Below are 13,036 nucleotides of genomic sequence, written 5' to 3'. Positions count from 1 at the left end.
CAGAAAAGGCTTCGCTCGTAGATAAGCGGCGTACAAGATGTCTGACAGGTGCTCTCGCTTTGTGCCCCGCAAATTGCTTGCTTCATTGGCCATTGTCCTCGGCGGGAGGGCACCTTTGTTATCATCGCTTTTGTCCCTCCGCGCCTCGATGTGCCCGTACGCTCGGGACTTTCGTTTGCCGCCGCGCTGGCCTAATTTCGCCGCTAATTCACAAATGTTTCATTGTCAAGGTCACGGAAGAGACTGGATAAGAAAGGCGTTGTGTGGCTAAAGCGGTTTTTCATCACTGAGCATCACTCAGGTAGCACACCGCTGTGGCAAAAAGTGCTCCATCGACCCGGTTCGTCGTCTTCGCACTACGCGAGCCGTGAATGATGCGATGAATAGAACGAGGAGCTCAGCGAGCAGTTTAATAGGCGATCTGGCAGGCCAGTTCCTCCGGCACGAAGCATTACAGCGATCCTTTTTGAGCAAAACAGGCCGACTCGCTTTTAGCGATGAGGGAAAGGCGGAGTTTTGCCACAAAATAGCAGATGATGTGGGGACAGACCAATGGACCAAATTTGCTGGTGGAGAGAATGTCTGCCACTGAAATGCGCAAATGGATGCAGTCAATGAATGGGGCCATCGTTGCCAAGAGCCTCTCGGAGATCTGCGGTCCTTCCTTTATTTCCCCCCCGGTTCCACTCTTTGTATGATTATAATACGCAGTAGCTACAGTGCGCAGGCTTGAGGTGCAGCCAGTCATTATTGAGGCTTCTTTAGACTCGCGCTGACGTCACCGCGGCTATCCCGCGTGCAGTTTGCCTTTATACTCGAGCGCAATCCACGCGCGCAGTTTTGAAAATGTACTGCAGTTCACCTCCGAGTCGGGGGTGTCGCTACGGCCGGTGTCGGCGAGGACGCCACAGGGTGGAGTTGAAAAATGAGCAGGCAGAACCGTCATGAATGGCAAAGCCGATTGCACTGGCAGGTGTGATTCATGTTTTTCTTCGTGTTTGGACAGCAGTCCAAATGTGCAAGCATGGTGGATAGAATTTAAAAAAAAAAAAAAAAAAAGTATGCCTTCATCAATTTGGTCACATAGATTCTGTTGTGTCATTTTCATTTCAGACCTAAATTCTACTGCCCTGCGTGGGCACATCGGGTGTCTGGAGGAGGGGAGGAATCTCGACACACAATAGCCAATCAAAACCAAAAGGCGCACCTGCACCGATCCGATGGGATGGGTGCCATCTTTTGCTGATTGGTGCCAATTGCGCAACCCTCGATGAGGGATGTGTCGCAGCACAGTCCGCCGGTTAAATGCGTTAAAGTGAAGATGCAGACCAGGGACATGCATGTGCGCTCTGCTGGGAACCGTCTTGCTTCCTCTTGCAGCCGCACATCGCGCAGCTCGAGAAGACATCGAAACAGTATTGAAAAATCTTCAAAGGAAATCCATTGAGATAAGATATCAAAATACATCGGCCGAACGTGCCGGTATTTGTACGAAGACGCTCCCTTGCAAATGTGCGGAGGAGAGCAATATGCTTCCAGCGAGGTATGTTGGCAGAGCGGCAGAGGGAGCTGCTGGCGACGCATCCCAATTGGAGGGCTCATCGACGTGTCTGCGCGTGTGCGTGCGCGTGCGCGTGTGTGTGTGTATGCAGCACGCGGACTCAAAAGTGCAAATGGGGGCAAAAGTATTTGCATGGCACAGGAGGTCCGGCCTTTGCGGCAGGTGTCTTGGATTGAGATGAAACAGTCTTGGTCTGTGCGGGTCTCACAGAACACCCACTGTCCTCCCCCCTCTCCCCCTTCCCCGGCTTCTTTTACCGCGACCATTCGAAAGACTATTCACACTACGCGTTCGTCTGGCGCGCCGCTTTTGTCCGAGCGTCGCGTCGGACTCGGACGAACGCGCTCGGTGAGATCGGCTCAAGTGGGCCGCTGCGATTGTCCCGGCGCGCCGCTTCGAGCTTCGTGCCGTCGTTCATAGGAAAATACCAATACGTCTCTTTATGGAAATTTCATTTTATGAGCTTGTGCGATTGTACTCGGCCTCGTCCTCCACTGTATGGATTTAATGGGCGACCTTTTCCAGAGTCCCATTAGGATCGAGAGAGGGTAAATACAACACGTGGAACAATCGGAAATAATCACCGGCAATTATGAAGGCAAATGTCAAAGTACAACAAAGTTTGAGGACTCGCAATGTCCTCAACGCGCAAAACAATTCACGGGTGCTGACGACACGGTGTGTCCGCTCGCAGGTTTTCTCAGCACCGGCGATCAGTCGGCCAAGGGCAACTACGGCCTCCTGGACCAGATTCAGGCGCTGCGCTGGCTCAACGAGAACATCGGTCACTTCGGCGGAGACCCGGAGAGGATCAGCATCTTCGGATCGGGAGCCGGGGCGTCCTGTGTCAACCTCCTCATCCTCTCCCACCATTCGGAGGGTAAAATCGTCTCGTTTCTCTTCTCAACAGACAACAAGTACAGTGCTACCATTGAGGACACCTTTAAGGCAGAAACCCAAAAGTCCGAGAAGCCGCCGCGTGACGCTCATGAGTTGAGCGTTTCAAGACAGCAGCGTGGGCCGCGTTCCATCCGCTCTGCGTCCTTGCCCGTGGAGCGACGGCGGACATTAGCGCACGTTACCGCGCCTTTTTTACGTGATGTCCTGCTACATGCCATAAATGCAGCTACTGGACTCATTCCGACTAGTGACTTTTCATACCAAGTCCCACTAGCTGCTGCATATCTCCCTCTCGCCCCGATGCTGTGCCGAGCAGGCGGCGTTCAGCGTACACGAACGACTGTAATACAGCGGTGCCTTGAGATAGCACTGACTCAAACGTTTTTCTCCATGCGAGCGTTCAGACGCCAATTGCCATCGATGTCGCGGCGCTTTACAACACAAATTGGGTACAAATGGTGCCGCGACATCACGGAGACAGACAATATACACCGTATTTCCAAAGGTATTCATTCGCTCACCGGCCTTGACCCACATATGATCTGAAGTGACGTCGGTCCACCTTTTACAGCTAAAACCAATTCTACTCTTCTGAAAAGGCTTTCCACGCGGTTCAGGAGTGTGTGTGTGTGTGTGTGTGTGTGTATGGAGTTTTTGACCACTCTTTGTGATGTTGCACCATAAGGCCTGGCTCGCCGTCTGCACTTAAATTCCTCCCAAAAGTGTTCTATCAGGTTGGTGTCAGGGTCGTGTGCACTCCTAAACCTTGTGGGCAGCCTTCCCAGAAGAGTCGAAGCTGTTGTGGCTGCAGAGGCTTGCCCAGCTGGGATGTCACTTCAATTCCTATGTGAGTCAAGGCAAGTGAGCGACAGTACTCGCTGTCAGAGATCCTTAATCCTCTGCCTAGGACCACCAATATGAGCGCCGTACTGATGAGCTTGAGAGTTCGAAGGCTCAATGAAGCGTTACTATGAATCCCGCTTGAGCGCTGCAATACGATCGGCTGCTGAATCCAGGCAGGACTGCCGAGAACTCAGATGGAATGAAGAGTATATCCATCTGTCTGTCCTGCACTGCCCTCAGGTGGCCAAAACGGGCACACCAGGCCATTGATGCAATTGATGCAGTGTGACAACAACTCGTGAACTCGATTTGAATGATGTCAAATCGCTGCGTGTTTTTGCTGCATTTTTTGGGGGAGGCTGAGACAGATTCGTGTGTCATTTGAATTCATTTGCGTGGGAAAAGATGATTTGGCGATACGAGCGTCACAAACAAATTCAACTTGTATCTCAAGGCACCGCTGTACTTGATGACTTGACAAGACAGCTCGTTTTTCCCCAAAGCACATCTTTTCCATTTGAAAAATGTCTCAAATGAATCTTCAAATGTGGGCCTGTTTCGCTGAAGACAAAGCTCGAATTCTGTTGTGTGAATGGCAAGAGGTGGTGGAAGAGCCTTTCAATGTTCTGCCTGCCACCGTGGATGCGGTTGGGAATGACTGGACTGGAAAAGCCGTGTTCAATGTTCCTTCATCAGACAGGCCCGCTCCGGCTGCAGTGGAACGCTAACATTTGGGAACCCGTTGTTCTCTTTTTGCTGACCCAATTCCCTGAGCAAAAAAAAAACAAACGTCATCGCGTCATCGCTGCCGTCGTCCTCGTCTCCATCATCGGCATCGGCCCCTTTCGGTGCCGCGGTTTTCGCAGGTAAGGAGTTCGTCAAGCGTCCGCCGTCATATTGTCAACACCTTCGTGAATGGACGACGGGTGTTAGATGAAAGTAGCAGCGGTTAAGCGGGTGCGATCACGGCAGCGCAATGAAGGAAGGCGACTCGGAAAGAAATCTCATCTCGTCGTCGGTCCTCTCTCAGCCGACGGTGATTGATTTCCGAGGGAAAGGGGGCTCTGCGGCCGGGCTTAATAATTTAGCGCTCCGTACTCAGACGCGGCGAGGCGGGAGGACGAAGAAGATAAAGAGAATGTGAGGAAAACGAGCGAGGCACGAAGCCCCCTAACGAGCCGCTCGGGCGGTCGGGGCGACAGAACTCGAGAGTCAGACAGACTCAAAGAAGCGCCGTTTGGGCATTTGTCATTCCAAACCCTCCCGTTGGCATCTCTTACGTGATACCGCACGCGAGGCTCCAGCTGCCAGCTTTCGCGGAGATTTCAAATCAATGCAAATGGAAGCGTAATTCTTCTCAATATGTTCGGGAAGTCGACAACATTGAGGGTCTCTTTCTTCCCAGGTCTCTTCCACAGGGCCATTGCCCAAAGTGGCACAGCCATCTCCAGCTGGTCCGTCAACTACCAGCCCCTTAAGTACACCAAAATCCTGGCCCGCAAGGTGGGCTGCACCTACACCGAGACCGCTGACCTGGTGGACTGCCTGAGGCGCAAGAACTTCAGGGAGCTCGTGGACCAGGATATCCAGCCGGCTCGCTACCACATCGCCTTCGGCCCCGTGGTGGACGGAGACGTGGTGCCCGACGATCCTGAGATCCTCATGCAGCAGGTAATCGATGAAATTAGCGCGACCGTCGTGATGTCCAGCGCCGATGATTTCCTTCGTGCCCTCGGCCTCTAGGGGGAGTTCCTTAACTACGACATGCTGATTGGGGTCAATCAAGGAGAGGGGCTGAAGTTTGTCGACGACAGCGAGGACAACGACGGCATCTCGGCTGCGGCGTTTGACTACACCATCTCCAACTTTGTGGACAACCTCTACGGATACCCCGAGGGTGAGAACAAGTCCCATTTTTTTTCTTCCAACGGTGACACCTTACACCCACATTGTGTGGGGAAACACGGCGCAACGAAGGAGACAGCCTCTCATGAGGATGATCTTGCACCGTGGTGGCCTTTGAGGCTCTGTGGGTGCTCAAGCCATCTCCCGCCATCCCCAAGTGCGCCGTCGCTTCCAACGCATCCGACTGCCGTCACGGCAGGCCTCCCCAAAACGAGCAAACAAACCCATTTGGGTAATGCGATCGCGCTGCCTTGTCAGTCTTTCGTTGACCTTTTCAAACTTGAGGTGTCTGCGGTACCGCTCACTTTTCTGATGACTGATCGGAGTTTCTCTTTCTTGCTCATCGTGCAGGCAAAGACATCCTGAGGGAGACCATTAAGTTCATGTACACAGACTGGGCAGACAGAGACAACGGCGACATGCGGCGCAAGACCTTGCTCGCTCTGTTTACAGACCACCAGTGGGTGGCGCCGGCGGTGGCCACCGCCAAGCTCCACGCCGAGTTCCAGTCGCCCGTTTACTTTTACACCTTCTACCATCACTGCCAGACCGAGACGCGGCCCGAGTGGGCCGACGCCGCCCACGGAGATGAGATACCGTATGTTTTCGGGGTGCCCATGATCGGTGCCACGGACTTGTTCCCGTGCAACTTCTCCAAGAACGACGTGATGCTCAGCGCTGTCGTCATGACCTACTGGACCAACTTTGCCAAGACCGGGTAAGCGTCGTTCTTCGTATTCCCATGCAGTGGCTTTCGATAGCCGGAAAAGTCAAGTGTCGATGCTATTTTTGTGGGTGGCCATTGCACCCCTAAAGGCGCACTGATGTACTTTACAGTAAGTGTCTTTGCTAAGGCTTTAGTTCTTCTGAAGCAACAGGTCGACATTTATTTTGGTCGTAGCTTTACTAAGCAGGTGTTGAGTGAAGCCCACTTGACTCTGTCCCCCTGGTTCTCCACCAGGGATCCCAACTTACCAGTCCCCCAGGACACCAAATTCATCCACACCAAGCCCAACCGCTTCGAAGAAGTCATCTGGACCAAGTTCAATTCCAAGGACAAGCAGTACCTCCACATTGGCTTGAAACCTCGCGTCAGAGACAACTACAGGGCCAACAAGGTGGCCTTCTGGTTGGAGTTGGTCCCCCATCTCCATAATCTACACGATGAGTTCTTTTCAACCACCACTCGCTCGCCCCCCGGTCCGGGTCCGGGTCCGGGTCCGGGTCCTGGCACGCCCAGAACCAGAACTACGGGCCCTCGCACCACCCATCGGCCCTACCCCACCTTCTCTTACGACCCGGACCCCGAGGGTTCGGAGCGTCCGCCACCTGTTCTTTTCCCCGGCGACACCCGCGACTACTCCACGGAGCTGAGCGTGACGGTCGCCGTGGGAGCGTCCCTGCTCTTCCTCAACATCCTGGCCTTCGCCGCCCTCTACTACAAGCGCGACAAGCGGCACGAGATGCGACGCCACCGGCTCTCTCCCCAGCGGGGCGGCCCGGCCAACGACCTGCCGCACAGCCAGGAGGAGGAGATCATGTCCCTGCAAATGAAGCATTCCGAGCACGACGCTCACCACGATATGGAGCCCCTGCGGCCCCACGACATCCTGCGGCCCGCCTGCCCGCCCGACTACACGCTGGCGCTGCGCCGAGCCCCGGACGACGTGCCTCTGATGACGCCCAACACCATCACCATGATCCCCAGCACCATCACAAGCATGCAGCCCCTTCATGCCTTTAATACCTTTCCCAGCACAGGCCACAACAACACTCTGCCCCACCCGCACTCCACCACCAGGGTATAGTAGAGCCAACCCGGCAGCACCGCCCGAGGACCAGGAAGACTGGCTGTGCCTCCAAGAACCTACACTGTGGAAGTGTGCTTTGGTGACTCTCGTGTTTTCTCCAAGAACAACTCCGCCGCCTCCGTGTCGTGCTGCCGAGCTTCGCGGTGCGGCGGGTCTTTTCCAAAAGGAGTGTCAGGATGTTATTTCCCAGCAGCCCCTCGCCGTTTCTCGAAGGGACCTCTCGCCTTCTTAGCGGCGGGGTGTCATTCATTCCCTTACGTGTCATTCTCTTTTCTACATCTGTATCTTCTGCCTGAGCCTTTTTCCAATCTTTCTAAAGCCACGGGGGTCAGCTATGAAAAGTATCTTCTACTTTCATTCAACCAGCGTTCTTGGTGCCAAGTTAGTGTTCGCATTCTCACGGAGGGCAAAAATCCTCAAGAAAATGGATTATTTATTGTCCACTAACAAATGTGTTCTCATGACAAAGTGCCAAACTGGCCCTTGATTGTGCTTTTCTTTTCTTTCGCTGCTCGTCTCCTCTGTTCGGTCGTCGTCGTCGTCGTCGTCGTTTGTTTTTTTGATGTGCAACTCCATTTTGTTTTGTTGATATCAAATATAGCTATAGAGAAAGTATATATCAAGATATATAGTTGTATATGTGTACAAAGGAAGGAGAAAGTCTATCATTGGGTATTTTGCGATAGGGCATCTATGCATGAATTCTTTTGAAGGGAGGCTCACGGGGGGGGTGGACACGGTATCCGCACAGTTCCCAAAGTCGACAAAAGCGCTTCACCTCCCTGCATCGGTTCAGGAAAGAAAACGTCATCTCACTCCTCCGTCCTGTGAATATTTCCACACGCTTGTGTTGTAGTGACGCAACGAGCCTCTGCTTTCCTGCCATCTGCGCCGCCGCGCTTTCACAAGGTACCAAAGGTGTGTTTGTGGCTCACTTTTCTGTCCGCCACGTCCATTGTTTGCTTGAAGAGTGCCGGGTCCAAACTGGTTTTCTTGATGATTCGGTTCTTCTATTTCGAGGCTCAAATTCAAAGGTAACTGGCGGGTTGGCCTGCATACGTGTAGCGGGAACGCCGTTGGCGGGTGGGATGCAGGGGACTCGGGACCCTTACAACAGCAAAATGGGAAGCTGTCCCCGCTTGTGCCCGTTTCTTTCGTTTCTCCTTTGTCGTATTCCGATCCACGAAAGGGGGCAAAGGTGCGCGAGGCCGATGCCGCCGTCTTGGGAGTTTTGCGTGCACGAGAGAGAGAGAGAGAGAGAGAGAGCTCTGCAGAGTGAATGATGACTGCCATGGGAAGAAGAGACTTTGCAGAAGGCCTTCGATCATGAGAGGGGACGGCTTCGGATCTCCTACGACCCCGATTCCGATGAAGTTGGGACGGTGTGTTAAACGTAAATAAAAACGGAATGCAATGATTTGCAAATCATGTTCAACCTATATTTCATTGAATACACTACAAAGACAAGCTATTTAATGTTCAAACTGATAAACCTTATTGTTTTTAGAAAATAATCATGAACTTAGAATTTGATGGCTGCCGCACGTTCCCAAAAAGTCGGGACAGGCTCATGTTTCCCCACTGTGTTACATCACCTTTTCTTTTGGCAACATTCAATCAACGTTTGGGAACTGAGGACGCTCATCGTTGAAGCTTTGTACGTGGAATTCTTTCCCATTCTCGCTCGATGTACAGCTTCAGCCGTTCAACAGTCCGGCCGGGGTCTCCGTTGTCGTAGTTTACGCTTCATAATGCGCCACGCATTTTCAATGGGAGACAGGTCTGGACTGCAGGCAGGCCAGTCTAGTACCCGTCCGCACTCTTACTACGAATCCACGCTGTTGTAACACGTGCAGAATGGGGTTTGGGATTGTCTTGCTGAAATAAGCAGGGGCGTCCGTGAAAAAGACGGTGCTTGGATGGCAGCATATGTTTCTCTAAAACCTCTATGTACCTTTCAGCATGAATGGTGCCTTCACAGATGTGTAATTTACCTGTGCCATTGGCACTAACACAGCCCCATACCACCACAGATGCTGGCTTTTGAACTTGGCGTCCATAACAGTCCGGATGGTTCTTTTCCTCTTTGGCCCGGAGGACACGACGTCCACAATTTCCAGAAACAATTTGAAATGTGGACTCGTAGGACCACAGAACACTTTTCCACTTTGCGTCGATCATCCATCTTAGATGAGCTCGGGCCCAGAGAAGACGCCCTGCGTTTCTGGGTGTCGTCGATAAATGGCTTTTGCTTTGCATGGTAGACTTTCAAGTTGCACTTCCGGATGTAGCGCCGAACTGTATTGACTGACATTGGTTTTCTGAAGTGTTCCTGAGCCCATGCGGTGATATCCTTTGCACACTGATGTCGGTTTTTGATGCAGTGCCGCCTGAGGGATCGAAGGTCACGGGCATTCAATGTTGGTTTTCGGCTTTGCCGCTCACGTGCAGTGATTTGTCCAGATTCTCTGAACCTTTTGAGGATATTATGGACCGTAGATGATGAAATCCCTGAATTCCTTGCAATTGTACGTTGAGGAACATTGTCCTTAAACTGTTGGGACTCTTTTCTCACGCACTTGTTCACAAAGAGGCGAACCTCGCCCCATCTTTGCTTGTGAATTCGGGGAAGCTCCTTTTCTAGCCAATCACGGCAGCCGCCTGTTCACCTGTGGGATGTTCCAAACGGCTGTTTGATGAGCATTCCTCAACTTTTTTGGAACGTGTTGCAGCCATAAAATTCCAAGTTCATGATTACTTGCTAAAAACCATAAAGTTGATCAGTTTGAACATGAAATATCTCGTCTTTGTAGTGTATTCAATGAAATGTAGGTCGAACACGATTTGCAAATCATTGTATTGTGTTTTGATTTATGTTTAACACAACGTCCCAACTCGATTGGAATTGGGGTTGTACGTTTGCCGAGATGAAAGCTTTGCTTTCCCGTCCGTCCACTGGAGGACGTCGTTCCTGGCTTTTGTAACCCCTGTGAGGTCAAAGTCGGCGAGGTGAACGTACTGTGCCGCTACCGGAAGCAGAATACCGCAACCTCTGCTTCTTTCTCATCTATTTTATAAGCTACCACTGGAAGATGAGGATGTGAGACGGCTGAAGGACTTCACACAGAATCACACAAACCTTCAAAAAAATCTAAAGTGTACATTTTTAAGTGTAAGACTCCAACTGATAAAATATTTGTAAATATTAAGTTTCTGGATTGTTTTTTTTTTTTCCCCTTTCCTTTTTTTTGGAGTGAATGAACAAAATGCCCAAATTTTGTGATGAGCCAGGACAACAGGTGCAGTTTGCGAAGAAGGGGCGGCCACGCCGATTCGATTGAGTTTCTTTTCTTCTTCTCGCCATGCGGACGTTGCGTCGCATTGAGTGACCGGAGCAGAAATTCATCATGCTGCTTTTCAAATAGACGCCCACTCCTGAAAAATACCACCCCAAAAAAAATCTTTTTTTGTGCCAGCAGTGGAATTGCTACCCTCATAATTTTGTCATTCTTTCCTTTTTATTGAAGCATACATTAAGTGCTTAGTTTTGCGTGGATATTGAGGAAAAGTTCACCTTGCATTTGTGAGAGGTATGCCACAAAACGGGAGGCGAAGGGAAGCCGCCATTGGTCGGCGGCGAGACGAGGCCCTCGATGAGTTGACTTTCCATGTAGCCGTGTTTACATGAGGCCACTTTGATGCGGGTCCCGCACGAGGGCTTTGATACCATAAGATGCCTCGCACACACACACACACACTCGCGCACGAATAAGATCTCCCACTTCGTACGGCGCTCTCTGCACACTGGCTTTGCCCGGCTTATGTTTCTGATGAAGGGAATAGTTGTCTATTTTCAATCAAACAAGCTCATCTGTTTGAAGTCGGTGGTACAAGCGAGCACACGCGCGCATATATGCATGAACTTCCTGCTCGGATTCTGAAGCAAAGTTGCACCTGTTGTCTACTTTTGTTTTTCTTCTTTCATCTGAAAACCAAGAATGGAAATGAAGAAAATTGATGACAAGTGGCATTTTGGAAAAAGGTGCTAAAAAAAAGTTGGAGGGCGGAGGGACAGTAATTAAGGAGATGATCTTTCTTGTTTATTTTACAAGTTCTTATCCACTGTATGCTGTGATCCTGATCTGGAAACATTAAAGACATTCATAGCCAGTGCGCCCCCTGGTGTCGTCATTGAAGATGAGCGAATAGCAGCAATCATTAACGCGAGTAAGCATTCCTATAAGCGCGCATATCTTTAAATATCAAACTTACTACTACGAATAATAATGTCATTACCTGTCCGAAAATGGCCTTCCTGCATACATATTCTACAAATCTGATTATCGTATGAATAATTATTATAGTTTAGATCAGGGGTACCCAACGTTCGCGATCACGGTAGATCCGGAGTCTTTTTCCAAATAAAATCCAGGCCTAATTTAAAAAGAGGAATTTTTCTTTTTCTTTTTTTAGTTGAAAGACTTTTTGGTTGAGGTTTACCACAAGCTTTTAGATCACTTGGATCACCAACGGGTCATACGAATGATTGTATTGTTTTAGAATCGCTATCATTTTACTTTGAAACGCACAAAAAGGTTACGCTGCGAGTGTGTCTGCAAACTTCTCATATGTAGGCGGTTGGTGTGCTGCGACAAAAACAAACAAACAAACACGTCGAGACGAAGGTGCATGATTGAAAGAATTGATCCCACTGGATGGAAGACGCAAGACTCCAATCGATCGCTTTTCACCGGCAACAAAGATTTCGAAACCATACGGACGCGCGGTGAGTGGATTTCAAGAAGGAGTCTTGTTCGCCGACCTTCGAAACAAAGACGAAATGACAGCGAGGATTCACAAGTGTGCGCAAAAGCTCCGAGATCAAAGTCATTCCGTGGCCGTCCGTGAGTTTGCGTCGTTTCCACACGACTGAGGTCGAAGGAAGCACGAGTTGCTTCCACAACATGGAGATGATCGAACACGAAGCCATGAAGTCCCCGTGGACAAGTTTTGAATTGAACGGTCTTGTGGCTTCTTTTATTTGGACATTTCTGCATGTTTCCCAACACTCCTTCAACCGAAGTTAAGTTATTGTGCGTCGAAGACAAATAGCAATCGCACTATTTCATGTCCTTGTCGGGCTTTGGACTCGATGTTTCACGTTTGATCTGACTTGTACATTTGAGCATGTTTCTTATGACTTATTGTGCAATGAAGCGGCAAGACTAAGAGCAGCTATTTCATGTCCCCGATTGACATCCGATTTCTTTAGATGTCGTGTTCCTCCCAACATGCTGGCATTTGTCACTTTTTGTATGCATATATAGTTCCGAGTCAGACTGCATTACCGGTGGCAAGTGTGTTTTTCAGAAGATGTTGTAGTTTACATTTCTGTGGAGAGAAGAATAAAAAAAAAAAAAAATAAAAAAAAAGCTCTTGTTACCAGCGGTTTAGATTCCGCGACCTTTTCATCATGTGTGAGTGACAACCGCCGACAGGACAAAACCGTGACTTTGGTTTGGGGTCGCGCTGCAAAACCTTACAAATGCAGCCGAGCCTAACGTCGAAGATGCTTCCAGCTGATTGGCCTGTTGCTGAGTTCCTCAATTTAACTGCTAATCGTGACAATCGCTGGAGCGAGATGATGGTAGCGTACGCGTGGTCATTGTTTGACGTAGCCACAAGGCGGCGCCAAACCCTTCCATTTGGCCTCGGGGGTGGCGCTGTGCTCCTTCTTTGAGAAACGACGGCTGTTTGCGTGTCGGAGGTGTAGGGTTAGGGTTACGTTTCGGGTTAGCCCTAACAACCCTAACCCGAACCCTGTGATCAGGACAGAGGCTCAGAACCACTTAACAAGAAAATCATTGATTGCGCCAGACCACCGACAGAGGGAGACAAAGTAACACAAATACAAGCCAACTCTCTCGGCACACGACAAATATTATAAACGGATGACATTTGAAATAATCCAACGAGAAAGAAAGAGAAATTGTGTGACTATAGAAAACGTGCACAA

The 13,036-nt window shown here is 50.3% G+C and overlaps 1 protein-coding gene across 3 annotated transcripts in view; it reads left to right on the top strand.

The window, feature by feature from the left end:
* The window catches only part of nlgn2a (neuroligin 2a), a 96,766-nt gene extending 85,576 nt beyond the window's left edge, over positions 1-11,190 (top strand). For all 3 annotated transcript variants that reach the window (XM_061763793.1, XM_061763792.1, XM_061763791.1), the window contains 5 exons: positions 2,256-2,441; positions 4,710-4,975; positions 5,048-5,201; positions 5,561-5,927; positions 6,171-11,190. In XM_061763793.1, coding sequence (XP_061619777.1) covers positions 2,256-2,441; positions 4,710-4,975; positions 5,048-5,201; positions 5,561-5,927; positions 6,171-7,017 — 1,820 coding nt within the window. In that variant the 3' untranslated portion in view covers positions 7,018-11,190. The remainder of the gene's footprint in view (positions 1-2,255; positions 2,442-4,709; positions 4,976-5,047; positions 5,202-5,560; positions 5,928-6,170) is intronic.
* Positions 11,191-13,036: the final 1,846 nt, after the last annotated feature.

Source organism: Phyllopteryx taeniolatus, chromosome 23 (assembly GCF_024500385.1).
Source record: "Phyllopteryx taeniolatus isolate TA_2022b chromosome 23, UOR_Ptae_1.2, whole genome shotgun sequence".
Lineage (NCBI taxonomy): Eukaryota > Metazoa > Chordata > Actinopteri > Syngnathiformes > Syngnathidae > Phyllopteryx > Phyllopteryx taeniolatus.
Note: the sequence above shows the minus strand (reverse complement) of the source record. Positions and strands in the feature narration are given on the sequence as shown.